Source organism: Harpia harpyja, chromosome 6 (genome assembly GCF_026419915.1).
Source record: "Harpia harpyja isolate bHarHar1 chromosome 6, bHarHar1 primary haplotype, whole genome shotgun sequence".
In the NCBI taxonomy this organism is placed as follows: domain Eukaryota; kingdom Metazoa; phylum Chordata; class Aves; order Accipitriformes; family Accipitridae; genus Harpia; species Harpia harpyja.
Window position 1 is genome coordinate 10,218,641 of NC_068945.1, and position 27,832 is coordinate 10,246,472.

Sequence of the window (27,832 nt, forward strand, 5' to 3'; positions counted from 1 at the left end):
GTTCTTGGGGGGGGGGGGGGGGGGGGGCAGAAACACCAACCAACCCTAGTATGTACAGAGTATCAGTTCTCACACAAGTTTGTGCTACTTGAGCCAAGGTCTACAGAATTAAGAGTCAGGCATGGAGCAAGCATCCACAGTCAAACTTCTCTTCCAGGGGAAAGGATCAAGTTCTATATTCCTGCTACAGCAGTTCCACGACATCAGAAACCAGCAGTAGCAGGAACTGTCTTCAGGGTCTAAGTGCTTAAACCACTGTTGTTCAAATTCCCCCCTTTCCTGACCCTGTAGTCTTCTTCCTAACACAGTAAGGCAGCGCCTCTGCCAGCCTGCCAACGTGACTCTTGCACGTTAAGCAGATGTAGTTAAAATCTTTAAGAATTTACTTTTGAGAAGGTGCTCATCTACAGTGGAAATGAATCATTAAATGTGGAAGACTTTCAATCAGATTAACCTTCAAAGTAACAAGAGAAGTGCAGCACCTTGAATCGGCATTCAAACACACAGCTATTGGGCAAGAAGAGCTATCTGTTCAACGTGTGTATCGACAGGAAACAGAACAGAATTATGTTACCACTACTTCCTGCAAAATTGTTTCATACATTAAGTTTTTAGTTCAAGGAGGTCAAAAGTAGTTGAGAAAAACATATTGCCCACACACTACAAAACCCAAATCCTTCAAGCAACTACTTAAAGGGAAGCAACTTTAGATGGGTTGGAAGGATTTACGTTTCGTGTCTTTTGAGGTTACAGCTCTTTTATTGTTTATGGATTTGTATCATTACATGCAAAGTCATTAGCACCAGTTACTGATTGTCGTCACTGTAGTAGCGCTGTTTCAGAGCTCTGTATTTCCTGAGAAAGTACAAAGCCTCCAACTCTTTTATAACAAATTCTCCTCGTGCAATTAGTTGCTTAATTTTTTCAGGATCTTTCACATCTTTATTTTTTAGAAAAGCTGCTTTCAAACGGCTTCTAAAGTAGTCTGCTCCTTTGGGATACTCCCTTCCAAGGTACAGCAGCTTGAAGAAAAAAAAAAAATTTTTTTTATAAATTGGGTGCACAGTGAAGGGGTTTTGTCTGGTTAAGGAAAGTGCTCGTGGCATTTAAGACACTTACATTTTTGTATAGATTCAACACTTCACCTCTTAAAGAATTGGCCATTCTCACATTTCAGTGAACTCTTTATTCCCGTCTGATTTTTTTTTTTTTTACCTGAAGAATAATCAGTTTGACATTAGCCTTCCACGGGAGTGAGTCAACCCCAGCCTCATCCGCCACAGGAACTGCACAGTTTCTAACCAGACTCCTTTCCCTCACTGAGCCTGGTTTGCTCTAACTCTGTTATTTTCTGGTTCTACTCTGTCTCTTCTGCTCTCAGCCTCTCTTTCTCTTCCCTTCCACCTGTCATCGCAAATGGAAAACAGGAAACTTCCCAAAACCTTCAACTACTGTTACACTCGTTTATCTTTGTGCTCTTGGTCAGCTGCTTGCCCTTCTCTGCCTGGCTGCTAGCCGGGCAGCTGCTTTATCTGTAGTCTGCTAAAGAAACATCTATATCTATATATACAGGTGTGTATGTATCTGTATAAAAACCTAGGAATTTCTGCAACTTTTGCGTTCATAAATTTGGCTTTTTAAAAATCCTTTAACTGCACTACGAGTTGAGGCCAGTGCATACTGGCAAAACGTAACGTAAAAATAAATAAATAAAAAAAAGCGCGAGCAAGGAAGTAAACCGCTTTTGTACATGAAAGCAGCTGGAATAGAGTCCAGCCGCCGGCGCCGCGGGAAGCGGCTGCCCTCCGGGGGCGGCGGGGCCGGGGCCCGTCCCCTCGGCCTGCCGCCTCCCCCTCCTTGGCCTGCGGGGGGCCGGTGCCTGTCGCCTTGCCCTGTGCCTCCGGCGCCCGGTCTCACACGAACCCGCACCCCCCCGCCTCGCCTCCCGCCCCGGCCGGGCCCGCGGGGCTGGGGGAGAAGGAGGTCGGGGTCTTACCAGCTCCGCGCCGTAAAGCTCGCCGGCGCCGCTTTACGGCAGCGCCGTAACGGGAGGCACCGCCCTTCTGCCGGGCGGGCGGGCGGCCGCAGGGCGGCGCCTCCGGTGGGAGGAAGTGCGCCATCGGCGGCGGGGAGCGCGCGCGGGGAGGGGCCGGTCGCCTGGGCGACGCGGCGGAGGCGCCATGGTGAGAGCCGGGCCGGCGGCGGGGCCGCGGTGTCTCCCCGTTACGGCGGTTCGGGCCGGGGGCCGGGGCCCGCGCCCGCGGCGGGGCAGGCCGGGGCGGCGGCTGCCGCTGCTGTCGCCGCCGGGCCCGGGTGAGCGGTCTGCCGGCACCGGCCGCGAGGGCGCGGTGCGCTGGGGTCCGCGGCGGGGCTGCCCCCGCGCCCTCAGCTGAGGCAGCGGCCCGGGCGGTGGGCGGTGGGCGGTTTGCTGGTGCCGGGGTGGGCGCAGGGCTTTGGGCTGCTGCAGGCGAAGAGGGAAGGCGAGAGCAGCGGTAACGGGCGCCTTGGGACGCCGGTGGGGTGGTGAGGCGGGTAGGGCTTGGACCGGAGCCGTCCACGTCGGCTGCTGAGGTACCGGTATGGGGGGGGAAAAAGGATTTAAGACTGAAAAAAATCACCTGAAGGGCACGCCGGCTTTTCTGCAGCCCCCCGTCTAACTTGTGCCGCCGTTTGTAGCCATGGCCGCTCGGCGTGAAACCCCGCCGGGAGGTAACCAGAACTTGGTTGTCGGAACCGCTCTGCGTGCCTGTGCACAGCCCGTCTTCTCCTCCTTCCCCTTCCTCCACCCGCCAGGGAACGTTCTCCTGTGGGTGATTAATCACGCCGAAGTTATGTAAATTCACGTGGCAATATTCAGACGTTGCACGGAAAAGGTAGTGGTTTGGTCAGTCAAACAAGGGGTTCGCTGTTAGGTGTTTGGCTTTCCAGAATCCGTTCTTATTACCTGTAGTCGTTTGGAGAAGTCCCCTAATTATATTGCTTCACTTCACGTGCAGTTTCCCCGTGAATGAAAAAAGACTCAGTGATTCTGTGTTCTTCTAGGTCATCCATCGCACGATGTAATTTAGTGTTATTAGCAATAGCAAACAGTATCAGTTGATGAGTTCAGAAAACACTCAAAACATTTTTTGACTAAATTATGTCTTGGACTAAATTACGTATTTGATGTACATACATTTTTTAACAGTGGGAATAAGTAGATACAGTTCTATAACCGTAAGTGTAATCTAGCCTGATAAATTATGATGGTCCGGAGTCCTGTGTTAGTGGCTAATTTTCTGCAATATTGAAATTATTGCCATTATAATTTTTCAATAGTTAATCTCATCTAATTTTACAGAATAGTTGTATCTTCTAATTATTCCTTTATACTTGGTACCCTGTTCTCTGATGCTCACTTAACCCCCCCCCCTTTTTTTTCCCCCCCAATCTTCTAGGGTCCAAAGAAGAAGAAAAAGGTAGGTAGGCAGAAATATGCTCTAGTTCACATACAGCGTTTTGACCCTTGCAGTGTTCATTTAGATAGCGTGCCAGCACAATTCTGTTATTTTGGAAATTATATGAGTAAAATTACAAAGCACTTAATGCTAAAATTAAAGTAAGCATCAGTTACTTCTGGACTTAATGTCTAAAAAACAATATTTTTAAGAGGATCTGTCATAATAAAGGTCTTGTGACACCTTAATAGTATGCAAATGTGCATTTTAAAAAGAAAAAAGGTGTTGTTTTTTTTTAATTTCATTTTTTAATCTGTATTTTCTCTGAGCCAGTTGGTTAGGCTCAGTCAAATTTGAAAGAGGAACAGGCATCTCCAGGACACTAAGCTTATGTGCCTTTTGCAAGGAGGCTGAGTCGTGTTCCTGCAGAACTACTAGAGAGAAGGTGGCGAGCGCAGCTGCTGTGTGTTTTCCCTGGTAGCAGATGTCCAGGCAGAGAGCCAGCATCCTGGCTTTGAGCCACAGGCTGGACACAGAACATGATGGGTAGGGGGGACAACAGACAGAAGTCCATGGGAAACTGGATTGCATAAATTCGTCCCGTGGATTGTTCTTAATTCAGTGATAATGAAATTATCCACGCTTCCCCCCCAAAAAGAACACATTCAAATGTATTCCTTGGAGGACTGTGCATCTCAATTTTGTCAGTACTATGTTAAGTCATAAAAATGTGAAAAGAATTTGACTAAAAAGTGATTATAAACACTTGAAACAAGCAGATTTTCCATTTTCACTGGAAGAAAAGTAATCAAAGATTTTTTTTTTTTTTTTTTAATTTTTTTTTGAAACTAGAAGGAACTGTTTCTTCCCTGAAAACTTAATGGGTAGAATTGTGGTTTTTACTGACTGTTCTAGGAGAATGTTGCAAATAAAGGCTTTGGTAACAAATGTCATAAGATGCACGCTAACTCTGGTGGGTGTATGTTTCTTGTTGGCACTAAACTTTCACCATTGTTTTTGTTCAAGCTTCATGATAACCTTTGTATTAAAAGTTATATTTATTTATATATTTATTATCATGCAAAGTAGTATAAAGTGAATAGCTTTCCAAGTAGTTTGTTATATCTGAAAATACTCTAGTCAGAATCAAAATGTGAAATAACGGTATTTGTGACACGCTTTTTGTGTGATGAATGGCAAAGGTTCTCCTTGATGATTTCTACTACGTTCCCTATCAATTGGATTACTTGTAACAATATTTACCAAATTATTAGGAATACTTGGGTGGAGTGGATGGGAAGACTTCATAATACCATCGTGTTCTTTTGCAACTGTATGGACTTAAGTCCTCTTTTGTCGTCTCTCTCTGTCAGCTTTGTTGGACCTCTTTCTTTATTGCCTTCTTTACACCTCTGCAAGATGGGCACTATGCTAATGTGCTGGTTTGGTACCATTCTGTACCCATTTCTCTGCAGAAGAGGAGGATTGGCTTCCTAACAGATACCTTTGATCCTTAGTACTTATTTACATTGTGATACTGTCCAATTATATTCTCTTGCTGACACTGTGGATGAAACTTGTTCCGTTTTAGTCGTTTTACCTTACCTGACTGAATCCTTGTAAGCCCTTGTCTCTCACCAGTGATGGCATGAGGACTTGGGATTCAGCACTCTGATGTGCAACATCCAGGTTAGATGCCTAGGTAGAGGATGTGTCTCCTCTTTTTGCATTGCCTCGTGCTCTAAACCATTTACATTCCCTATTTTCCATGTTTTAAAAAAGTAAACATTTGATTTAATTGTCTTTCGTTTGTGTGTCAGTGGTAGAATACCATTGTTTACCACCAAATGCAAGTAATTTGTTTTCCTTGATGTCTTTTGTCATTCATCCATACCTTCGCTTTCAACCTTAGTTTAGGCTGCTGTCACTCTTTTGTTTTCTACGTATGCTGGAGCCTATGCAAAATATCATGGTTTGTTTTCTCATGTGTACAAAAAAAATAGCCTTATCTGTCTCAATCATGAGCAATAATGTTGGCTGTGAATTAATTTTGCAGTTCAGTACAAAATCACCCTCCTTGTTTTTACAAGCTCCACGAATTTGTTTCGATTTACTTCCTGGCCCATCTTTCTCCCCCCCCCCTTTTTTTTTTTTAATTTATTGTATTCAGGTGTTGTCTTTGCAGCATCTGCCTTCAGGAACAGTATTCCTCCCTGGTGTCATTCCATCAACCCCAGATGGAGTCAAGGCACATTGACTGCAAGTGCATTATACGTGCAATACAATGGCAGTGTTACCTGTGTAAACACTGAATAAAACTGAGTAAAGATAATTTAGTCCTTAGTAACTATGTGCTTGGTGGGGACTGCAACCTTAGGCTGCGTTTGCTACTGCATTAACAGGAAATCAGTATTTTCCTTCTCTGTGTCTGTTTGAAGTGCTGTTTTGTAGTGACAGTGCTGATCCTACATGTTTGATTGAGCATCCCAAGACTGTGTCAACACAAAAAACAAATGAACACAAAGCCCAAACAAAATGATAATAAAAAATAAAAACCCATCCAAGAATCTTCCTTTTTGCTGGTGAGGAAAAAAAGTGAGGGGTCATTAGCAAACATCTTCAAATCCAAAGAGAATTATGCTTTCCACATCCTAGCTGTTCAAGCCTCTTGAAGACAACATGGCCTCATGTGCGCAGATCCAATTATCAAATTTTTATGTGTATCATCAGTGAGGAATCTATGAATTGCAGGACAAAAATAAGTGTTCTATTTTGGTTAATCTGTTACACGACAGTAGATTTTGTGTGTTACTTACCTTGTCTTTTGCTTTTTTAAAGTGTATACCCAGACCACAAAGGACTGACAAAGGAAGATAATTTCTGAGAAACCCAAATTTAAAATATAGTTAACTGTCTTGAGTTGCAGTTAGGATTTTATGACAGAAAAGAGAACTCTTTGTTAGTTGTCTTGTGAATTAGATGCTTTGAAACGCCAGACTTGCCCAAAATATGTCTCCCAGTGTTTCCTGAAACATTTGAAGTTGTAACTTCTACTTTTTTAGCAGATCTACCTGTTATTCAATTTCTACATTAAAAAAAGAGATTTTAATATTGTGGCTGTGTTCAGGAATGTCTAGCATAGAATAATATATTAATTGTAAGAGCGTATATTGCATCATGAAAATGAGAAGAAAATTGAGTCCAGGATGTGTATTGATGTTCTGGAGGCTTCATTGACTGTGTAGGGAGTCTAAAATCTTAATTCAGGGATCGCATTAGAAGGGCAAAGTTATAAAGAGCAAATACCTCCCAAAATGTATTAAAATAATATTGACATTTATTTTCCTTTAATTTATTGCAACATTAAGTCCAGTGGCAAAAAGAAAGTCAGCAAAGCTGAACAACTGAGATTACAGAAAGAAGAAGAAGAAAGGAGGCTGAAAGAGGAAGGTACTGTGCACTTCATTTATAGGGAATATGGTGGCACAAATCACTTATTTTAAATAAATAGATAGAAAATAATTTTCTAAATTATATGTGCATCAATATCTCTCTCTATTTCACAAACACAGGTGATTCCTCCCTCTTTCCTTGTGTGGGCCAAATTCTGTGTTACTTGTTATCACATCTCACTTTTCTATATAGAGCCATACTCTTTTCTCTAGTTATTTTTACTGTGGTTAGGAACTTGGGAAGGAGGACAGCTGGAAGAATTGGATTCCGCCGCCCCCCCCCCCCCCCCCCCCCCCTTACCATTACCTTTTGAAATATTCTCAGCAAGTTAGAAAAGCACAAAACATTGCATTTCTTCCACTCCTTGCTGCGCCCCGCGCCCCCTCCGCCCCAGGCCATGTTATCAGTAGTCAAGAGAAATTATCTGAAAAGGACTCTTTCCAGAGAAGGCAAACAGAATACTTCTGTTGACAGGGGGCTGGCTGGTATTCTGAACGGGTAGCAGCTAAAGTGACTACAAACTAGGATAGATTAAAGTGTAGTTTGCTTGGGCTTCTTGTCTCTACTGAGTGACTGATTCTCCACCCACTTCTTCAAGATCTTTCTATTGTATATCACTGTATCCCTTAAAATGAAATCCCAGTTGCATGACTTGTCTGTCCTCACCATCTGAATGTGTCTGCTTCTGCAGTTTAGTATCAAAACCTGCTACCCCTGTCTGAATGTCAGATCCATCTCTTCTGCTTCCCTTTCTGCCATCAATCCAACCTGGTGGGGGCTTGGGCATGTTATGACTGCTAGTAATAATAAGTGACTACTAATCACTACTAACTTTTGTGGATGGGCATAGCAGCTCAGGTGAGTATGGGCAGATTTGGGAACTGCCCTTGCTCTTGCCTCTGTGCAACACAGATATACTTGAAGTGATTTATGTTATGTGTAGGCAGTGACATTCAAGCCACTGCTAGGGAACATCTGTATTGATGCATAGGCTGTGCTAGCCTAGGCTGAAGGTGTAGAGGTTGAAATGAATTTCAGTTTTCACATCTTCTCTAATTTTCTAGTCCCTATGGCAGCAAAGAAAAGCTAAAACTGTGATCAGGAGTAACTGATCCTGAAGAGGTTTTCAATGAACAAACAGCTGTAACATTGAAGTTGTAGGAAGCCAAAGGTTGTAGGAAAGGAGAAGAGTAACTTGGGACTGAACCACGCAATTTCAGCATAGAGTTTGGATTAAGAACCTGGGTTTGTCGAAGCTGTAGATAAAAGGAGAGGGCGCTCCTGCTGCTGTTCCTGAGGGGAAAAAGAGGGCTTGCTGATCCTTGTCTCCACTTGTATTGTCACAGGCTGATAGAGGCAGCGCCATAGATAGTGTGTTTTAGTACTATGATTCAAATTAATTTGGCTCATTTGGAAGATTTCTGTGTGATAGAAGATACACGATTGTGTTGCTCATTACTATGGTTGTTTCGTCATTACAGCTAATAACAAAATAATTTGTCTGGTTTTATTAAGCAAAATATAATTATGCTCTTGGTATATTTCCCAATCTTCAGAGGAAGCCCAATTTCAAGCTCAACAAGAAGAAGCAGCAAGACGTGAAAAGGAGAGAACTGAACAAGAACAGATGGAAAAGCTTGAGGCAAAAGTTAGTTTGTACTTACTGAAAAAATCTAATCCTATTTCTAAACTTTTGACAAGGTCTGTAAAACATTAGTAATTTAGTATGAGAATAGAAATTAATTTCCTTATGTCCTTAGTGTTGGGAACAATATAGACGAAATTTTCTAGCATCACTAGATTAAAATTAATCATGAAAAATCTGGCCAAGCCACTGAAAGGTACTCATTTAAAATCCCACAAATTGAGAAGGTAGTGAGCTGGATTAGTAATAAAACATAATGCATACACAGTCAAGGGAAATGCTGCTGAATTTTTTTTCTATAGTATTCTTTCACTAAGCAAATGTTTGGCTTAGTGTTGCTTTGATTCAGAAAAATTCCCTGAGACGAGATAGTCTTGCCTGGTTTTGATACATAGAGATTCTGTGGTTAAATACATTAACTTTTGCAATATATATACTCCAGTTTGAATAAATACCTCTTTTTTTTCTTTTTTTTTTTTTTTTTTTCCATTTCCACTATACTTTCAATTAGCTATATTTTTTGTGTTCCCCATAATTACATTTGGCACAGCTGCGGCAAGAAAATTTTGGTATAAATTCTCTAAGTGGTTACATGTTAGGGCAGATATATTGATTTGTGTGTGTATATGTATATATATCTGTGTCTGTATTAGAATATATATTTATTTTTCTGAGAAGACTGGAATTCAGAACAAAAACTGATTGGTAACATCTAAATATTTTTGTGTTTTCAAAAAAAACCATTTACAACAAAAAAATATTTTTTCCTTTTCCTCCTCCCCCTGAAAAAATCACTCTTGCCTGTGCCTCTTGTCCTTCACAGACGATTTTTTTTCCCTAGGGAGAAAAGTAATTTAAAATAATAGAAATTATAAGGAAAAAAATAGAATAATCTTGCACACATTTTTCCAACATATGCTTACATTTTTTAGCAGCTCTCATTAGAGCTAGTTCCAGGATGATGATATGGAAACCATTCAAGTGAGAGGTTAACAATCATATGACACATTATGTTTATCATATGGCGCAGCAACTAATGTGATGACAATAACATATTGCGAACTACTGCAGTCTTCTCAAGTGTTTCGTAAAAACGCAAGTTATCAGTGCTTGGATTTGTTTAAGTGATAACTCATTCAAATATCCCAAATTTTTTTCTTTGATATAAAATGATTTTAAGAAGTAAACCAAGTATTTAAGTCCTCTGTTTGAGAGAGAGAGAGAGAGAGATATTTTTTAACAGGATCAAGAACGAAGGGAGTCTGAACTAGCAGAACTTCATTCACTGGAACAGAAGTTTTTGTCTGCACAGCAGTGGAAAACGGATTATAGAGCATATGGAAAGGTAAGCTTTCTTTCCAAAATCTGCCCAGGGTCGTAGAGGTTCAACAAGGAAGAGACGTTAGGCTATGTCTCCATTACAGGATCCAGGAGCTTCCATTTTCTGAACTTCTTTCAAGTTCCATCTCAAGGTAGTAACTTGCCATGCCCACTCTCTTCTATCTTCTATACTTTCGTGTACACAGAAATGAAACATGGGCAAAGAGGAGCCTGTCTGGGTGATCAAAGTATTAGGGCCCCACAGCTTACCACAGCAGTCAAGAGGAATTGTAGTTTCAGATGTTCTGGTATTTGTCCTTCCTTTTCTATTTGTTTAATTCATTCTACTTTTAAGCATTCCACAAAAGAGCTCTACCAGGGCTTAAAATATTTTTGTAGAATTTGAGACAATTGACAACATTTGTTCCACGGGTTCCTGGATATCACTGGTCATAATTTGGAAAGAGGTTGGCCAAAACTTTGAAGGGCATGGCACAAATCTAGGTCAGATATCAGGGCTGGAAATACATGAAAATGCAGCTAAGAGTTAATGTCTGCAGTTTAGGGTGACACATGGGTGGCTGAATCATCACCCAATAGTACTATATACCTGTAAAGTTAAATTTTAAATAGCAAGGTATGGAAATACACTAGTAGAACATTTCACTCTTGTGAGTCCAGCTTGCAGAAACATCATTTGGTAACAGTCTGATATGAGATTTGGTCAGTTTGGTTCCAGGTAAGCTTAAATAGACTTGTGGACACAAGGATTTTCTCTTTGTCTTGTATATTGCTTAATCCTTTGTAAAGCCTCTGCAGAACAAATTTAGAATCGTAGGATAAATCACGTTAGAAGGGACTTCTGAAATTCACGTAGTTCAGCCTCCTGCACAAAGCAGGGCAAACTCTGAAGTTAGATCAAGGTGCTCAGTTGGGTTTTGAAAATTTCTAGGGATGGGGATACTACAGCATGTCTGAGCAACCTTTTTGACTGCTTTACCACTCTCGTAACAACTTTTCTTTAAATGCAGTTGGCATTTCCCTTGTTACAGCTTGTGATCATTGCCTAATTGTCAGTACGCATCATTCCTGTGCGCCTCTGAGGAAAGTTTGCCTCTGTGTTCTCTATGACCCCTCTCTAGGTACTGGCAGATTGCATACATTAGTCCTCTCCAGGCTAACAAAGCTCAGCCTTTCCTCACGTGTCTTTTTCTCCAGTACCCTAACCATCTTAATGTCCCTCATCTGGGCCCTCCAGTTTACCCCTCTTTCTCCTGTACTGCAAAGCTGGGTGCAGCGCTGCAGGGGTGGCCTCAGGAGCCCTGCACAGGGAACAGTCCTGGGCTTGCTGGTTATGCTCTGCCCGGCGTAGCCCGGTGTGCCTGTACCCGTCGTTGCCACAAGGGTGCAGCATGATAACTTCACAGTTATGTCTTTACACTTTTGGATGATTTTTATTACCTTTTTCAGTTACTGGCAAGCTCTAACCTTATTATCCTTGTGAACAAGAGAATCTGTTGGTCGTTTTGAAAGGGGAAAGTTGGTGTTTATGGATGTTTCTGAAGAGTATTTCTTGGAAGGAGAAACACAAGATTTTTTTCATTTTGAAAAATAATGGCAAAATAGAACTATTCTTTAAAAATAAATCTTCATGTAAAATACTGATAGATTATGGGAAATGCCAGAGTTTGTATGAGTCTGTTGTTAAGAATATTTAGGGCAAAAGAAACATATAATACCAAATGCAATGCTGAGTTTCCACATCCATTTCTGAGCAATTTCAGTTCAGATTAACAGATACATTTACAAATTACCATGAAATTTATCCTTTTTCTCAAAGAACAAGTGCTGTTATTTTTAAGGATGTGTTTTTCTGAAGATGAAACTGAAGCACTTTTTTAAGTGCAAAGATGTGTAAAAAAAAACCAAACAAAAAAAAAACAGAAATCAGATGTTTTAATTACTGAAGACTGATCAATCTTTTATACAGGATTTCCAGTGTACTGAGCACTCACCTATTACTGCTTTTTTTGAAGTCAGTGGAAATGGTTATGGAAGTGGTTGCAAATGCAATTATACAAGCACTTTTGCTTTAAAATACCCATTTTTACATTGTAATGCAATCTTCAGTAACAGTGTGTTATTAATCTTCACAGTAAACAGAGAGGTAGTGTTTCCTTAATATCTTACTATATGGATGAAAAAAATTACGTTATAGGTGATAAATTGATCCCATGAGCCAATGTTAGGCTCGTGTAGAGTTAAGTGGGTTTAGCCTGTCACTGATTCGCCCCCCCCCCCCCAAATGACTGGTAATTGATTTGAATATAAAATTATTTAAAAAAAAAAAAAAAAAAGATCTAGGGTTTCATATTCCTACCAGAAGTTTCTGTAGCAGCAGAGGCAGAGAAAGGAGGAATAAACATGTTGGAGTAGAAAGCTCTTAAGCAGCTTTATTGCCAGCATAGGAATTTTCAGTTTTGTTGGCAGTATCTGGTTTGAGAACCATCTGCCTCTTCCACCTGCACCACTTCCTCATTTATGTTCTCAGTCATTTATTCTTTCAGCCCTTCATTTGTGGCAGGTACTGAATTCATTGCTTTTGTAGACATGCAAGCTCTGCCTAGCAGAACAGAAACCACTGATAAGTGAGTAAGTATGAACAGCAAATGTTAGGTGGGCAGAAGTATCTTAGCACAATAATATCAAAGTAAACCATTTTTTTCTGACATAATGATAAGCCAGGTGGTGTTACAGTCCTGTTTAGATGCAGGTATGAATGTATCACTATAATATATTTGTCTTTCAGAATCCTCCTTTTTTCTTGTAATAATGATAGTCATTTGCACCACATGCTGTATCTACTTTTCTTTGAACATTTTCTGTAGTGGGAGCATTACCTCAGTTGTGATGGAAGTCCTGACCCAACTGTACTGCAGGAAATAAATACTTTCATGAGCTTATGGCGTGACGATCAAAATGAGGACGTTCAACTTGTGATGGAGAAGGGGGAACAGGTGCTAAATGTAAGTGTTAAAATGGTATTTTTCAGTTTAAGCTTAACAGAACATATCCTTAACAGCCCCCTCCCCCTTCCTTTTTTTTTTTCAGCCACATGACTGAAATTGACTATAACCTTCCAAACCCAGAAGTTTTTCTTCAGTTTTTACATTGTTTTAATTACAGATTTATTGTTAACACTAAAGAAGATGACTGTTGACTTTAAATATGCAGTGCATTTAAGGGATTTGTATGTAATGCTTCTACGCTGAGCTCTATTATTCCAACATCCATCTTACCTGCTATGTACCTTTTAAACAGTCTTGAGCCTGAACATATAAGCTCATGTCATGTATAGGTGCTTCAGTGGACAGCAGCCTTATTGGGTAACACTTAGAGCCAGTGAAGTGTTATGTTAAGAGCAGGAGTTCCCAAAATGCAATCCACCAACCATTGATGGCTTGTGAAGCAATTTTAAGCAATTTGTGGCTGCTCTGTAAATTTAGGATTTTATTTTCATTTATGCTAACTTACAGTGTTTTTCAGAAAGTTAAATGGGGTCTTCCAGAAATTGGGGGTGAAAGTCGCATGTGTAATACAAATTTCATTGGGCTGGTTTGGTTCTGAGTGTCAGGTTTCCTCTCTTGCAATGCTTGCTGGGTGCAGCAATTTTCACCTTCCACATACTGCCTTTTTCTGAGCCAGCAGGGAATGTGCTAATCCTTTCCAAGAATTTCAACAGATAGCTCCTCCCTTTCTCTTCTACACTGCAACCCAAGCAAAAAGCCTGGCAATTGCCCACTTCCATTCGTTCTCACCACTCTTCTCCCTGCTGTTATGTCTTTCCCACAAACACGCTTCCTCCTCCCTGCTATACATTTCCTATCCAACACTGAAGCAGTTACAGCTACTTCAGGTCCTGTAAAAGTATACTACCTTGCACTGTAGGCTAAATAGAGTATTATGTGATACTAGAAGATAGGCATTTTTGTTTTGCCCCCACTGGAAATGCAAGTTGATGTCAAAAAGATTGTCTGTCTTCTCTTGGTCTAAAACACTTGAGCATTTCTTTCCTGTTCTACATGTTTTTAGCATAAACTGTTAAACCCTCTGGACTGTGAGATCATGTAGATCAGCAGTTCAGAGCTTGACAGGGACCACCACCTCACTGTCGAGGTAGACCACGTTAAAGGTGCAATATAAAAAAGACTGTAGTAGTCACAATTCTGCTGCTGCTTTGCCACACCTTTAGTGAGCAGTTGCACAGCAATTCCACAGGCTAGGAGGAAGAAGAACCTGGCAAGTCTAGAAGGGAGGCATAAAACACAGTCTGATCCTCCGTTCGTCTCAGTGCTGCAGGTCACTTTGGCCAGCTAGGAATTTTTTAGTTCTATAAAAGCATTTAGATGTTAAGATACTAGCATGTAGTGGAAGAAAACAATGTTACAACGGAGTTCCAAACTTCATGCTAAGGATTGTTCTGAAGATTAAAACATAATTGCTGTATGTCTTTCTATTGTTTTTTTTTTTAATTATTTTTAAGATTTCATAGTTGAGATTATTACTATAGAAAATAATGGTTTCAAAATAAAGCTGTAAGTTTTTCATTAAAACTGATTTTTGACCGAAAGGTTTCTTCATATGACCAATCCGGTTCAATAAATGATCCGTTTCACACGCTAACATTTCACAGCCCACAGGTTAAGGAATGAAGGAATTGGACTAGAGGAATGAAGGAAGGCAGAATTGACCCTGGGATTTCCAGCACTTTGCATGGCTGACTGTCTATCGGTGGCTTAGCACAATTTCTAGAGATAGTATAGAAAAAGATTATATCTGTGACCAAGACGTGTTTGGGTACAAAGGAAGCCAGTTTGCCTCTTTTTATGACAGAACACACAGTATTTAAGGGTGGTATCAAAACAAAGATACTTTTCCCATATATAATGTCTTTTAGTTAATTGAGAAGTTGCAGTTTCTTTTATTGGACACACCACCAAGTGAGATAACAGAAAAAGAAACAGTCCAGTACCAGGAGTCTATTCTGGAATTGCAGAATCTGCTTCATCAGAAGTACAATGGAGCAACAGAACACCTGCTTAAAGTAAGTAACATTTACTACTTTGAAACTGTAACATGCGCAATGCACATAAGGTTAGCTACAAGTGTCTTGTGATGGCTGGTTTTGTTTGTTCTTAAATTGTCACAGAGATTAGTATTTGAGTTTCCAGATTTAGCATTTGAGTTTCCAAATCATGTGTATAGCAGATACCAGACTTGTAATTCTTCAAAACCCCTGAAAATCTAAGCTTTACAGTGGAAATTCCCATCATTAAGACATTTAAGATTAAATTACTGTGAAATTTTGTGAGGTTTGGAGATGTTGAAAACAAGGGGCGCTGTATGAAATTTGTTTCCTATTTTGTCTCAGTGATTTAAATTAAAGCTAGTTGACTTTACAAAAAATTGCAGATGTGAAAAGCAGATCATAAGGTTAGCTTGTACACATTAATACAAGTGCATATGACTAAAATATTTTTTAAACTAGGATCTTGGGAAGAGTAAAGAGTATTTAAACAAGAAAATGAAAATGTACTTGGGAATCAGTTTTCTGGGTTGCATGTATAGATAGTGATCTTGCTTCTGATTTTAAGTATGTTAATCATATATATAAGTATGTTTAGCAAAAGTATTGCTAGAGGAAGCAAAAAAGGAAACGGAGTAAAAGAAATAGTGAACCGGTTGTATGTTCACAGTCAAAATGCTCTGCAAATTAAGAAATGTTAAGTTCTTGATTGTCTTTACTGAGTTTAGAATTAAACTCCTAATGTAATTATCATTTCACAAGTTTTATATTGACAAAATTATAAAATAATCTGTGCAGTGACTGTGGGACAGGAGTGCTTTATTGCTCAGTAAGTCTTTTTTTTTTTTTTTTTTTAAAAAAACTTGTCCTGAGAAGTATTTTTGAGGGCAAAAGATTAAGGGAGATATAGACAGTACCATTGAAGGCGATAATGCAAGGTCCCATATTTGACAGAATTGATGAAGTCAGAGGAAGCAAAAGAACATAGTTCAAATTTTAACAGATTGGAGTTTATAACTCTCATGTTCTAGTACATAAATACATGATACCTGAGCTTGGTCTGGTGTATTTTTATTCCTATGTGTCTTTCAATTATTTATTCAAGTGTAAGTGTAAGTAAACCAAAGTGATATAAATAAGAAGAAAACATGATTCAATCAGCTTTTTTATTTGTAGACAGCTAATATGTATGAAGATTCTGAAATGGGAAATATGCAGGCAGTCATAAAGGACAAAAATGTTACTTTCTGCATTTGGGCCAATCTGAAGAAGAAAGTAAGGTACAGCATACTGAAATTCTTAATCTGAAATGAGGCCTGCCCTTTTCTACCCAAGTTGAGTAAACACCACAAACCAGTTTCTCATAATCTTTTTCATGTTGAATAGCATTCATTCTACAGACTCCCAGCTGATGGATTTCATACCAACCTGTTGCTAAGGAAGGTACTGGTTACATCAGAGTTTTATTAAAGAAACAGGAGTGTTTTATATATGTATGTACATATAAATATATATAAAATTTGTTTCTTAAAATGCTACAGTAGAACCCTATTACTGCCAGAACAATTTTTAAAGGAAAACAATAAAACTCATGCAGAGAATTGAAATTCCTCTGGAAGTAGTGTTTCTTGCTGATGCATTAAATAGTTTCTAAGCTGTTAACAGTTGCTTGCAAAGTGGTGCATAATGCTTTGTGCTCAGTTCTCTGTTAGAGAAAAGATTCTAGAGCCTGGGATGCAAATAACCTCCATAGTGGGTTCTGAATCTAAGATTTTTTTTTTTTATTAGATTACCGTTTAACTGATATATTTTTTCAAAACAAGATTTTTGAGCAGACTTCCTACTCCCACTCTGCAAATACGAGGAATAAATTGGTAAAAGGACTTTGCCTTGACTAAGGACCTGTTGCTGTAGCCTTTGCTAAGATAACTAGAAGGCTAGGTGCTGAGCAATGTCAGACTGACCTGCAGGAAGAGCCTGTCTGGGTTAGTGTTAAAGCCTTTTGGTCAGCTTAGAGATGCACTTAAAATTTTCAGCGAAGAATTAAAAAATAAGTGTTGCTTTACTAGAAGATTTTTAGAACTTGTGACCAGCTGATCTTATCTGAAAATAGGTGTTATTTGAATTGTTCTGGCTTTGGTTAGGCAGGAATTGTAATGAGCAACGAACTTCCATGTCTGATGAAAGAATCCAAGTTCACAGGTTAGATAATTGATTTGATGCAAGTTGGCCTTCTGTGCCTGCTCTTAGCCTGTTTCCTACACTGTCACAAGGATTGGTGGCTGTGTAATACTGTTGATTATCAAAATTACTTTTGTATCTGTGTATCTCTTCGGGTTTTATGTGGAAGATGCTGAGACTGATGTAACACAGACAGCTGGTGACTTCACTTGTGTAGGATTTGCTCATTAAATTAGTCAGTTTTACCAGGAAAATACTATGTAAAAGAGCTGCTGTCTGATTCTGCCTCACTGTCATCCTATCAGGACCGTTATTTTTGCAGCTCCTGATCTCCTTAATGCAGTTACAGCTTTTCTGGAGGGGCTTACAGACAGCTGTCAGTACAAGACAGGAAGGGTGTCGTGACATCCCACTCTATTTCTTAGACTGTGCCATGCGACAAAAGAGAATTTAGGTGACTTTTAGTGTAGAACATCAATTTGAATACTTATGAAGAAACATAAAAGTGTGCGCTGCCAATCTTACTAGGGAATGTTGTTTTTTTTTTTTTAACTGTTATTTACAGGTTAAAAAATCACGTGTTTTGTGATGCACAGCATGGGTTTGATCTTCCAAAGTCACTGGCTATGAGCAGTGTTGCTGTTCGTATATTGCATACTTATTACGACCATGTATCTCCACTTTGGCTGCAGTGTCAGAGTGTGCCGAGATTGGAAGTCTTAGGTAGCAAAGAGTTAACTCAGCATTCAAAAGACAATGTAGAAGAACCAGAAGAAGAGGAAAAGAAAGCCAGAGAAGAGCCCAGCATGCTCACTGAAGAAGAAATGTGTTCTGATGGGAGAAAGGTAGTTAAAAAAATCTCACAAAAGGGTGTTCTACAATGCTGCCGTTACTCGAGGCCTAGTCACAGTGTAAGAGCTTCTTAATGTGTCCTGTGTCTGAGAGCCAGGTTCCTAAACGTTTTATAGAAAAAGGCAACTTGTGTTAATACTGTGTCACAGATCTTCTCAAGGGATTGGAAAGATGGATGACCAAAGATCATTGTACAGAAGGTTGAAAGGGACATTTGGACAGGATGTGGTAGTTGCTGGGCAGTTGGCATGTGTGAGTTGGCATTCGGTTGACAGTTTAAGAGTAGGATCAAGCCGTGAGGAATGTTAGGTGCCATTGTTGTAAGATATTTCCATAAATCTGTGACATATATTCTGCTTCTGAGAAACTGACAGCCCCATAAAATCACTGTAGGAATCCAATATTAGGAGAATTTTCAGCATGCAGAATAGGATTCAGTTCAGCATGTCTTGGTCGTGCAGTTACGTCGTTGCTCCGTGTCTGTGTGCTGAAGCCTTTGCCACTAGATGGCTTTCCCAATACTGCGTCTGTTTGCTGGATTCCCTTCATCAACACTTCTCGATGGAGTATGTTGGCTTTGGGGGTTGTGATGGTTGGTTGGTTTTGTATTCTTCTTACTGGGTTTGGGTTTTTCACTTTCGGTATCATCTGTGACCTGCAGATAAATGACTTGGGTTCTCTTATCTAAAATTTCTGCACAAATAACTGTAAACCATCGTGTTTTATGCCTTCTTAATATGTTTGGAGCAACAATCTTGGCCTTTTTCCTTTTCAGTCCCTGATGCCTTGTAGTGAGTCAGTGCCTGAAATGCCATTTTTCTTGGTTCCTTTTTTCTTTTTTTGCGTGACAAATCTTGTCTTTTGGCAGTTTTCACCTATATTTTTTAGACTTTCTTCAAGCTCCTCATTTCATTCCTTCACTTTTTCTTTTCCAGGTCTTACTCTCTTCCTCTCAGTCCAGTTTTGTGAATTTTCCTGTTCCCTCTGAAGACTCAATTTCTCTCAGGGACTGTAGTCCCTCCTCCTGTCTGGCTCTGCCTTGAGTTCCGCCACGTTTATGTGCTTAAACACCTCTTTCCGCTCACTTTCTGTCCTGTTTCAGGAGATGTGCACTTCTTCCCATGCACTGGCAGGCACAGCACAGGGCACAGGAGGTGCCTGTGCCTCCTAATGGATGGCTCATACACTGATCTGCCATTTGTCTACTGCTGTGCTTCCAGAGGAGTCTGCTATGACAGGGATGAATTTGTATCTGGGTTGGAAATTTGGCTGGAAATCTAGGCTAATGTTTTGAAAATAGAAAACAGTGTGAGAAAGTGAATAAATATAATGGGCAAGGCACAGGCTAAGACTGCAGGTGGGGGTTCTGGCAGAGTTTCAGCATGGCTTTGGATTCAACATTGGCTTTAGTTTTCTTTGTGTCAGTCTTCTAGCTGTAAAGTCAGCATAAACATAATTATTGAGTGCACACACTGCTAAAAAGGTTAAGTGCTTGTATGGTACTTGGGGAGCTCGAGATGGGATTTGCTGTGGAAATGAAGTAACTATTTTATGTTTATCTCTATATATCTGTAACAAGATTGGTGCAAATTTTGCTGGAGGAGTGGGACTGTACTTTTCTCCTTGGGCCTCTGTGAAGGAGGCGATACCCTCTTCTTTATTGTGTCTGTCTTTGACTAATGAAAAAATGTCTTTTGCTTTTTATATAGAGTGCTGTCTCATTCAAAGAAAACAGCAATAGCATAGCTGATATAAATGAGACAGAGGAGGAAATTGAGAAGAAATCAGAAATCTTGGACATATCGTCACAAGGTATTTGGTTAGGTTTTATGTGCAGCATTACAAAAGTACTTATTTTAAATATTTTGTTTTATATATGGAAACATTGTGATATAGATCTGTGTGCATGGAACAAAGTTTATAAATATATTGATGTTTTGATAACACTTGAGTTTTATTGACATTTCTATTAATGATTGTTAAATGCAGGGAGAAAATAGGACAGATAGGAAAATGGATTTTGTCCCCACACTTAATTTATTTATTATTTCTGTTTATGTATATTTGTGTATTATTATGCATATGTTTATGTATGTTTGTGGGTGAGACACACAATCTTTGTGACTCTGCCAGGCTGCCTGGTGAGATTGACTTCCTCAGAAAAAAAATGATTCAACTGCATGTAATGGTAGGCACTCAGGTAGTGTAGGTATTACTGAGTATTACTTAAATGTGTGCTTAAAGCGAGATATGTGCTGATACACTTTGCTAAAAGAGGGCCTAATTCTAGGAAGTAAAACTCTGTCCTACATAAGTTAAGTTACAAACTTCTTCAGTGTCCTTTGGTTTAATGAGAGTGAGTTTTCTTGTAGTACTGTCTTAAATAAAACAACTGCAAACTATTCAGCATAGTTTAGTTGAACTATACAGCCTTTTCCTTGTTGTAAAAAAAAAATAAATAAATAAAAAAAACCCCACAAAAAACAAAAAAACCCAAAAAACTCAAACCAAAAAAAACCCAAAACCAAACTCCAGCCCACAACACTTTCTGCTGAGCACAGTCCAAGCATCAGTTTTGAGACTAGACCCTAAAGACCACCCAAACAAGGTGGTTTTCAAGAGAATATAAAGGACTTGGGCTTCAGTTGGAGGAATTTGCTATTTTACTTTGGTAAGGCTTTGAAAATCCCTACTGTAGTATTAGGTGAAATGTGTGTGCCCAGAAGTGTACTAGTTATACCTGAATGTCTTCAAGCTTGTTTATCTCCTTTAATAAGGAGAGAAGGCTTATGAAACTATGCTTTTGCTGGCATGCTAATGTTTGGCAAACCCATTCAACCACTTTTCAGAATAGAGTTTGAAAGGATACTCGGTTACCACAAATTCAGTGAAAACAGGCAGCTGGGTATACAAGAGGAAAAAAACAGGAACGCAGCAAGGAGAAGAGTGAGAACTACTGCAGTTCTCTGGATTTAACATCATTGTACCAGTGTTAAGAAGTGAATTTAGCTTGGGAGGATGAATAATTTTGGTTAGAAGACACTTCAATATTTTTGTATTATTATTTTAAAAAGCCAGTTAAAGGGCAAGCTACCACTGTGGCTGGTAGTAAAATGGTTTTTACTTCCTGTAAATTTTTTGCTCGGAATAACTGCAAAAGGACCTTATGTTCTCATGTGAATACAGTACAATAAAACCTCTGCATAATGCAACAAAATCTTGACATTATAAAATTAGCATCCAGCATCCTTTTCATTTGTTTTTTAAAAAGCTTGAAGACAGTTTATACAGATATTTGTCATTTTTTGAGATTATCTCACTCTCTAAAAGCAAATTTCATAGCACTTACAGTAACTGTTTTTACAGTATTGAACACTTTTTCTTGATCCCTGTCAACAGTAACTTCCATCCTCCTTCTGTAACATCCGGTACAATGTTTTGTGTGGGCTTGTTTGGTCTTTTTAAAGAAAATATTTCTAGACATTTTTGTCCATGGCATTGTTGCCTTCTAATAACATTTTCCAATTAATTAAAACTTAAATTAATACATACATTATGCATAGAAAAAAATGAATCATCTTTGTTACCTGAAAATTTTGTTTCATGTTAAATCCTTCTTCTTGCTCTTCATAAATATCATCTGTCTTTCACCTTCAGCCCATGACCTGTAGGTGCCTTATATCTTTTTATTTGCCTGACTTCTTTTCATACCAATACAATCTTACTAAACCTGTCCTGAATCTACTGTATTGAATACTTGTGAAATTCTTCTGTGATTAATGATGTGACCCATTTTGTCAGTAAAACCTTATTCCTGTATAAAGCATTTTGAATTGACTACAAAGTTAGAGTAGAGATTAATCTGTTAAAAAGCTCAGTACCAAAACAAGAAGTGTTTTTCATTGTCCAGCTGTCTGTCTTTCCCCACATTTTAATGAATTGTCAAAAGATTTGGGGAACACCAGTAGATGGTGCTGAAATGCTGCAGAGTGTAAACCACTTCAAGCACATGGGCTTTTCGTGCAAAAGAGAAAAATAATGGAAGTGGGAAATTTCAGTGTCTTAGTTTAAGCACCAAGTTAACTCATGTTGTTTGGTTATTTTTTAGTTCAGCATCCGCTGACACAGGAAGAGATGAATGAAAAAGAAGAAGCAATAACTGATGAAAACATTGTTGATTTGCAACAGTTTGTACCGGTAGGTGGTGTGTACCATATCGATGCACTGCAGCTTCCACCTCAGGTCAAACAAATCAAAGACTGGAGTATGGTGGAGGTAAGTGCGGAAAGAGATTACACTGTGTGCAGTTTTCTTCCCCGTCATCCTTGAAGAGCTGTTCCTGAGGTGTGTCACCACTGTGTGTATGCAGTGTGCCTGATTTCTTGAGCAGCAAACTAAAGGACCAAGTTTTCAAATAATTTTTCAATTACACTTGGCCAATTTTCAGAGCAGCTGGAGGGTACAGATCAGCCTGCACTTAAAGAGGTGTGTGCTCAGTCAGTGCTCATTAGCATGGCTAGCACAGATCATTGTGCTGGAAAATGCTCTTGGCCAAAGTAAAAGCAAAGAGAGTTCTTAGTTTTTCATATGTGAAAGGTACACTTAAGGAAGGATGGTAACAAAATTACTGCCAATTCAGTTCCAGGCTCTGCAAGATATTTGAAGACTATAGCCAAAGTGTTCTATTTTTTCCACTTGTGGATCCCGATGTATTGCTAACCTACATCACAGTTTTTACTGTGAAGCTGAAAACCTTTAGTAAGTGAAATTCCCATACAAACTAAGCAAGCAGGACTGGGGGCAGATTCAGAGGCATGGGATCTTCGTTCCCAGCCGAGCACACAGACCTGGATTACCAGTCATGTGTGACATCTTTCGTTCCCTTTGACACTGTGTCGGCAAAGTGGAATTATATCTACTTTTGCCTCTCAGCTGCTCTTGGGGTTTTTTTGGAGACTGTGGATCTGTTAAAAAATGACTGTGCCTACTGTGTGGCACTGCCATTGGCAGCACATGAAGGGTTCAAAGGCCTGTTGGTAGTCACCCTTCTATATGGTCTTCAACCGTGTAGTTGGAAATGTGCAATATTAGCAAACCGTTAATACTAATAAATTTTAAGTAAGTAAGTAAGTGAAGTGGTGTGTTAGAAAACTCTGCAGGTGATTAGGTGGACTTGAAGATAAAAAAAGTAGACTACTGCCTTTACTCATAAAAATGTTATCTGTCCTTTTTCCATCTTGCCAAAGGTACTCGATGTTGGATTGCAGGCATACTCCTATCCCCCAGAAGAGGCTGAAGATGCCACACATCCACCAATACAGATAACCCTTAGGCTTTCTGACAATGTGATGTATTTTGAGGATCCTATGATAGCCCGATGGGATCCTGCAGGTACAAACTTAAGACATAAATTTATTTTAAGTTTGAATAATGGAATTAATATCTGAGTTTGACTGTTTCCAGAATCCAGCTGTAAAGATAACAGCCAATTCACAGCCCAGAAATAATTTGGGGGCTTCATTCATTTGGGGTTGGGGTTTTTTGGTTCTATTTTGCTTCTGCATCATATCTAATAATGGACTGCTTGTTGAGGCTTTTTAATATGAATGGAAAAAATACACACCATTTAATGGGCAGTAGTACAACTGTACATTACAAATCAAGTTTTGCTAGGGTGAAGCTATATAAAAAGTCCACTTTGAGCCAAATTAGCTCCTAACTACATGTATTAATTAGTATTAAGTCAAAATGTAAAAATTAAATGTTAAAAACCAAATGTAATATTCTAGTTATTAGATAAATACAACAAACCTCTGACTTTTAATAGGTTCTACTCTCTTTAATTAATGTAAACAGTTTGATAGTTGAAGTTACTCTTGACAATGAGCTTGTGGACTGCTATATAGCAAGTGAGAAATGACAGTGACATTAGTATTTGTGTTTCTTTTGAGATTAAGGAGAAGCTTTCCTGTCAAAATTAGCCCAATCTTGTACTTAAAGACAATTAAAATTGGGAAGTTTTGGTCTTAAATGAATTATCTTTATTTTGTGCCTGATATTTTATCTTAACTGTGAATATTTGTTAATCTAGGATGCCTTTGCTAACTAATTCTTCCCCAGCATGTATCAATCACAAGCAGAAGCTTCACATATACATCTTTGTATTTTTGCATCCCTTTTGTAAAGGCCAACAGTGGAGAACTGATGGCATCAGCAACATAACGTATGAAAGACAAGCCAAGAGTATCACCTTTGAGATGCGTGCCTTTTATACAATAGCACTTCTCCAGGATGCTCATCTCAACATGCCATATCAGGCATGGGAATTGCAACCTACAGGCATGGATGAAGCACTACTTATAGTTACTACAGTCTTTGCAACAATTCAGATACAAATTAAGGTACTGTAAGTAATTTTTTTTATAAAACTTTGTCAGATGTTTTTAAAAAATACAGAATTATTACAGTGTCCCTTATTAAGAACTTGGGGTGCTTCCACAAGAGCAATTTGAATTTCACTTTGTACTGGTGAAAATGAGGGAGGATCTCTTCCTTTCCAAGCCCTGTAAGGAACAGTACTGGTGATTTAATTTCAGTTATTTTCTGTGAACTGGTCAGAAGAAAGCATCTGTGTGATTGTTCTGCAAAGTTCCAGTAAGTGCTTTGATATTGATACTACTACCTTGCTGAATTCAAGACTGTTTCACCAGCTAGAGACTTAAGAATTGTTCCTCTCTCCTCCCACCTATACCAAGAGAAATAAAAGCATTTCAAGCAACCTACTAACTACTAGTGCTGCTTGTTCCTTCTAAAGGTTTGTTACGCATGGTCATCCATATGCTCATTGCTGTATAAATCAGTTCAGTAACGGACATGATTTTCAAAGAGTCAGTATAAGCATGGGCCAGTAGACCAGGTGTCATTTCTGAAATGTGGCTTTCTTCAAGATATGTGAATGAAAGTTTACAGCCCAGAGTGGTAGATAATGTATGCAATGTCCAGAATAGCAAAGATACTAATACTTAACACCTGAAGCAGAAAATAGCTTTCATGACCAGTAAGTTGCTTTCACTGGTTTGTACAACAGGGTAATCAGTGTATGTTGTCTTCAGTAGTGGTGGAAGAGAAGGATGTCCTTTCCTATGTCACAGGAAAATGGCTAAGTCCAGTTGACCTAAGAGCAGTTTTGAAAAAAGCTGGTGTGAATATTTTCCCAGGAGCATATTCTCACAAGTATGTCTCTGTGAACAAGAAGGTAAGTACAAGAGTGAATGGTTTTCCTGTTTTTTTTTTTTCCACCTATTTTTCGCTTAGGTAACATCTTGTATGAAGACCTGTTGTGCAGACTCAAAGGGCAAGCATGCAAGTGTTCTGCCAGCTTAGCCAGGGGATTCCAGTTAAAGCAAGCTTTTTCTTACATTTGTATAACACAGGGCATTAGACTGAATGATATATATTTTTTTCTAACTTGTACTTTTGCATTACAGGCTCCCCTAGCAGAAGTTAGGGCCTATCAACAGATGGCACTGGTTGCATCTGCTTTTGCTTTTGCCTGGAGCAAGTGGAATCTAGAAGCAGGTCAAGAGCAAGTAGTGTTCAAGGTCTGTGGATTTAGACTAAACTTGAGAAAACCAGCATACAACTCTATCACAGTTAAAGGGACAGAAACAATTAACTTGTATAAGTCACATTCATCTCAAACATTGTCTTCAACCCCTGCCTACACAGCAGCTTTCAGTGTGTGTCAGTAAAACTTCAGAGCCTGCTTCTCCACTGCTTCACAGCTCATGCATTTGTGAGAGCTCTAATAGGACACACATCTCAAAGACACTTGCTAATGTGCTAGGCTATATAACTGATAGGTCAGCTCTTGAGGCTTTAGCCAAAGCTGGGATGATATAGCTGGATGCTGATTTTCATGAAGTGTCCTACTGTAGGGTTCCTCCGAATAGCAATCTGATCTGCCAGTTTTATATTTAATATCTGGAAATTTCTTCTTATCCATAGTGGGTTTCATTTGTTCCATACTGTAAAGGAGGGAATAAGCAACTTAAGCATTGATTTGTTTCCATCTGTGAACTAAAACACATGTGGTTAAAACTTCTCCCAGACAGACAGAAAAATACTCCCAGTTGTGGTTGTAGATACAGAACATACCATACTGTTGAAATCTCGAGCAGCTCTCCCATTCTCTTGAGTTAAATGCATGCTACATACAAATATTTAGCCTAATACTTAATCCCAGGAGCAAGAACTAAAACAAATGATGCCTATTGCACCTAGCTGCTCTTTCCACAGGAGTCGCCAAACCTTGCATTTTACAGAGGCAAACTAGATGGAAGATTTTGGTGTTGATACAGTACCTGGTACATAGTCTCTTAGGCACGGAGAACTAATATTATTTTAAGGGTTCAAAGCAGGGCCTTAGTTTTGTTTCTGTATTAGACTCATGAGTATACTAGAATTTAGAATTTCATACTAGAACTTACACTCTGTCCGTCATGGGCTTCATCTTACAGCACATTTTTTTCTGCAACAGGTAAGTGAGCATCTTAAAGCAGATTCTGTCAAAGACTGGTCTCTTTATATGTTTAATGGTCAGAAAGCACAAAAGCTCAAGATCACTGAAACCAGTGAAGCTTTTTCAGAAGAGCTAGAAGAAGATTCTGAATTTCACTCCACACTCTACCATATGCTTAAGGACTTTGCCAGCAAAGAAGCAATTGATAAAGTAGAAACAACTAACTTCCTGTTTATTGATGTTGTATATCAGCTACTCCTTGCTACAAGAGTTTTAACATACTCTTAAATACTGCATGCTTTCCTTTAAAACTTTATTATCAAAAGATTTCAATAAAGTTACATTTCAAGTCTTGAATCCTTTTCTATTCAAATCACTGGAATAGCTTCAGTGACTAAAATGCAAACATTTTATTTCTGTTAAAGCAAAATATTTTCTTTATCCTCTTGTGGCTAGACCACTTAGTCATATTTATTGTTAGCTGTCTTCAGAATTACTGTTTTATTGTAAACATGAACAGAACTGAGACACTTTTATGTACTCGTAAAGATGACTTTTGTCAGAACAGGAAGAAAAAAAATTTCAATTTCAAGTCATGCTTTAAAAAAACCAACCAAACAAAAAAAAACATCTCCCAAAAAAACACCCACAACCCAACAAAACAAACCCAAACATATAACCTTAAATATACTATCCCAGCTTCTCATACTGTCATCCAGAACTTGGAAGTATAACTACAAAAGTCAGAACCTTTGTTATACTGGGGGTGGTCCGTTGTGTTGAAGTCCTGTATATGGCCACAACAGTTGCTGTAGTGAAGTCCAGGAGTCCCCAGTTCCTACAGGTGCTGCATCTGCTGGTCTTTGAAGAGACAGCCCAGTGATGAAGCTTGTAAGAGCAGCAAGCAGTACCAGGATGGAAACGGAAACCCAGAGAGTTTTGTTAGCATTGGAAAAGGAAGTCTTGAAATGGGATACCCACGATGATATTAAATTGCATCTGCACAGAAGAGTAAGTCATAAGAGTGGTTCAGTTTTTCTTTAAAACTTGGAAGCCATCTTCCCACCCCCCTCCCTCACCCCAAAAAACCCTAAAGCAAACCAGACCCCACAAGCAAACATACAGATCCTTCACTACCAAAAGCAACAAGGTTGTTACTCTATGGGAGCTGTGTACAGTGCTAGCTTATGTTTTGGGTTTAAAATGCAGACTTCAGTAAGCAAGTTCTTGCTAAGCTATTTAGGTGACTGACCCAACTTGTAAGTCCAGCCATGCTCTCTGTACCACACATGGTTTCTGAAGAGGATTCACAAAGCTGCCTTGCAGATAATCAAGAA

The 27,832-nt window shown here is 39.2% G+C and overlaps 3 protein-coding genes across 11 annotated transcripts in view; 1 reads left to right on the plus strand and 2 right to left on the minus strand.

Annotated features, from left to right (window-relative positions):
* Positions 1–705: 705 nt before the first annotated feature.
* On the minus strand, positions 706–2,081 carry ETFRF1 (electron transfer flavoprotein regulatory factor 1). 2 transcript variants are annotated; one of them, XR_008235459.1, is made up of 2 exons: positions 1,997–2,081; positions 706–1,022 (listed from the first exon to the last, which is right to left on the minus strand). XR_008235459.1 is itself a non-coding variant. In XM_052788805.1 (2 exons), exons 1-2 carry the CDS (start codon positions 1,162–1,164, stop codon positions 807–809), a joined length of 261 nt encoding a protein of 86 aa, XP_052644765.1. In that variant the 5' UTR covers positions 1,165–1,758; the 3' UTR covers positions 706–806. The 2 variants fall into 2 exon arrangements, 1 of the variants encoding a protein (XP_052644765.1); XM_052788805.1 differs by lacking the exon at positions 1,997–2,081 and adding an exon at positions 1,120–1,758.
* A 24-nt stretch (positions 2,082–2,105) lies between these two features.
* On the plus strand, positions 2,106–27,108 carry DNAI7 (dynein axonemal intermediate chain 7). 7 transcript variants are annotated; one of them, XM_052788787.1, is made up of 15 exons: positions 2,152–2,183; positions 6,806–6,887; positions 8,447–8,538; positions 9,779–9,880; positions 12,744–12,881; positions 14,813–14,959; positions 16,118–16,221; positions 17,688–17,967; positions 19,684–19,786; positions 22,083–22,249; positions 23,221–23,365; positions 24,161–24,375; positions 25,062–25,229; positions 25,462–25,575; positions 26,514–27,108. In XM_052788787.1, exons 1-15 carry the CDS (start codon positions 2,181–2,183, stop codon positions 26,781–26,783), a joined length of 2,130 nt encoding a protein of 709 aa, XP_052644747.1. In that variant the 5' UTR covers positions 2,152–2,180; the 3' UTR covers positions 26,784–27,108. The 7 variants fall into 7 exon arrangements, with proteins under 7 accessions (XP_052644751.1, XP_052644747.1, XP_052644748.1 ...); XM_052788789.1 differs by lacking the exon at positions 2,152–2,183 and adding an exon at positions 5,645–6,019; XM_052788788.1 differs by lacking the exon at positions 25,462–25,575.
* The window catches only part of IRAG2 (inositol 1,4,5-triphosphate receptor associated 2), a 40,544-nt gene continuing 39,506 nt past the window's right edge, over positions 26,795–27,832 (minus strand). For both annotated transcript variants that reach the window (XM_052788785.1, XM_052788786.1), the window contains one exon: positions 26,795–27,494. In XM_052788785.1, coding sequence (XP_052644745.1) covers positions 27,251–27,494 — 244 coding nt within the window. In that variant the 3' untranslated portion in view covers positions 26,795–27,250. The remainder of the gene's footprint in view (positions 27,495–27,832) is intronic.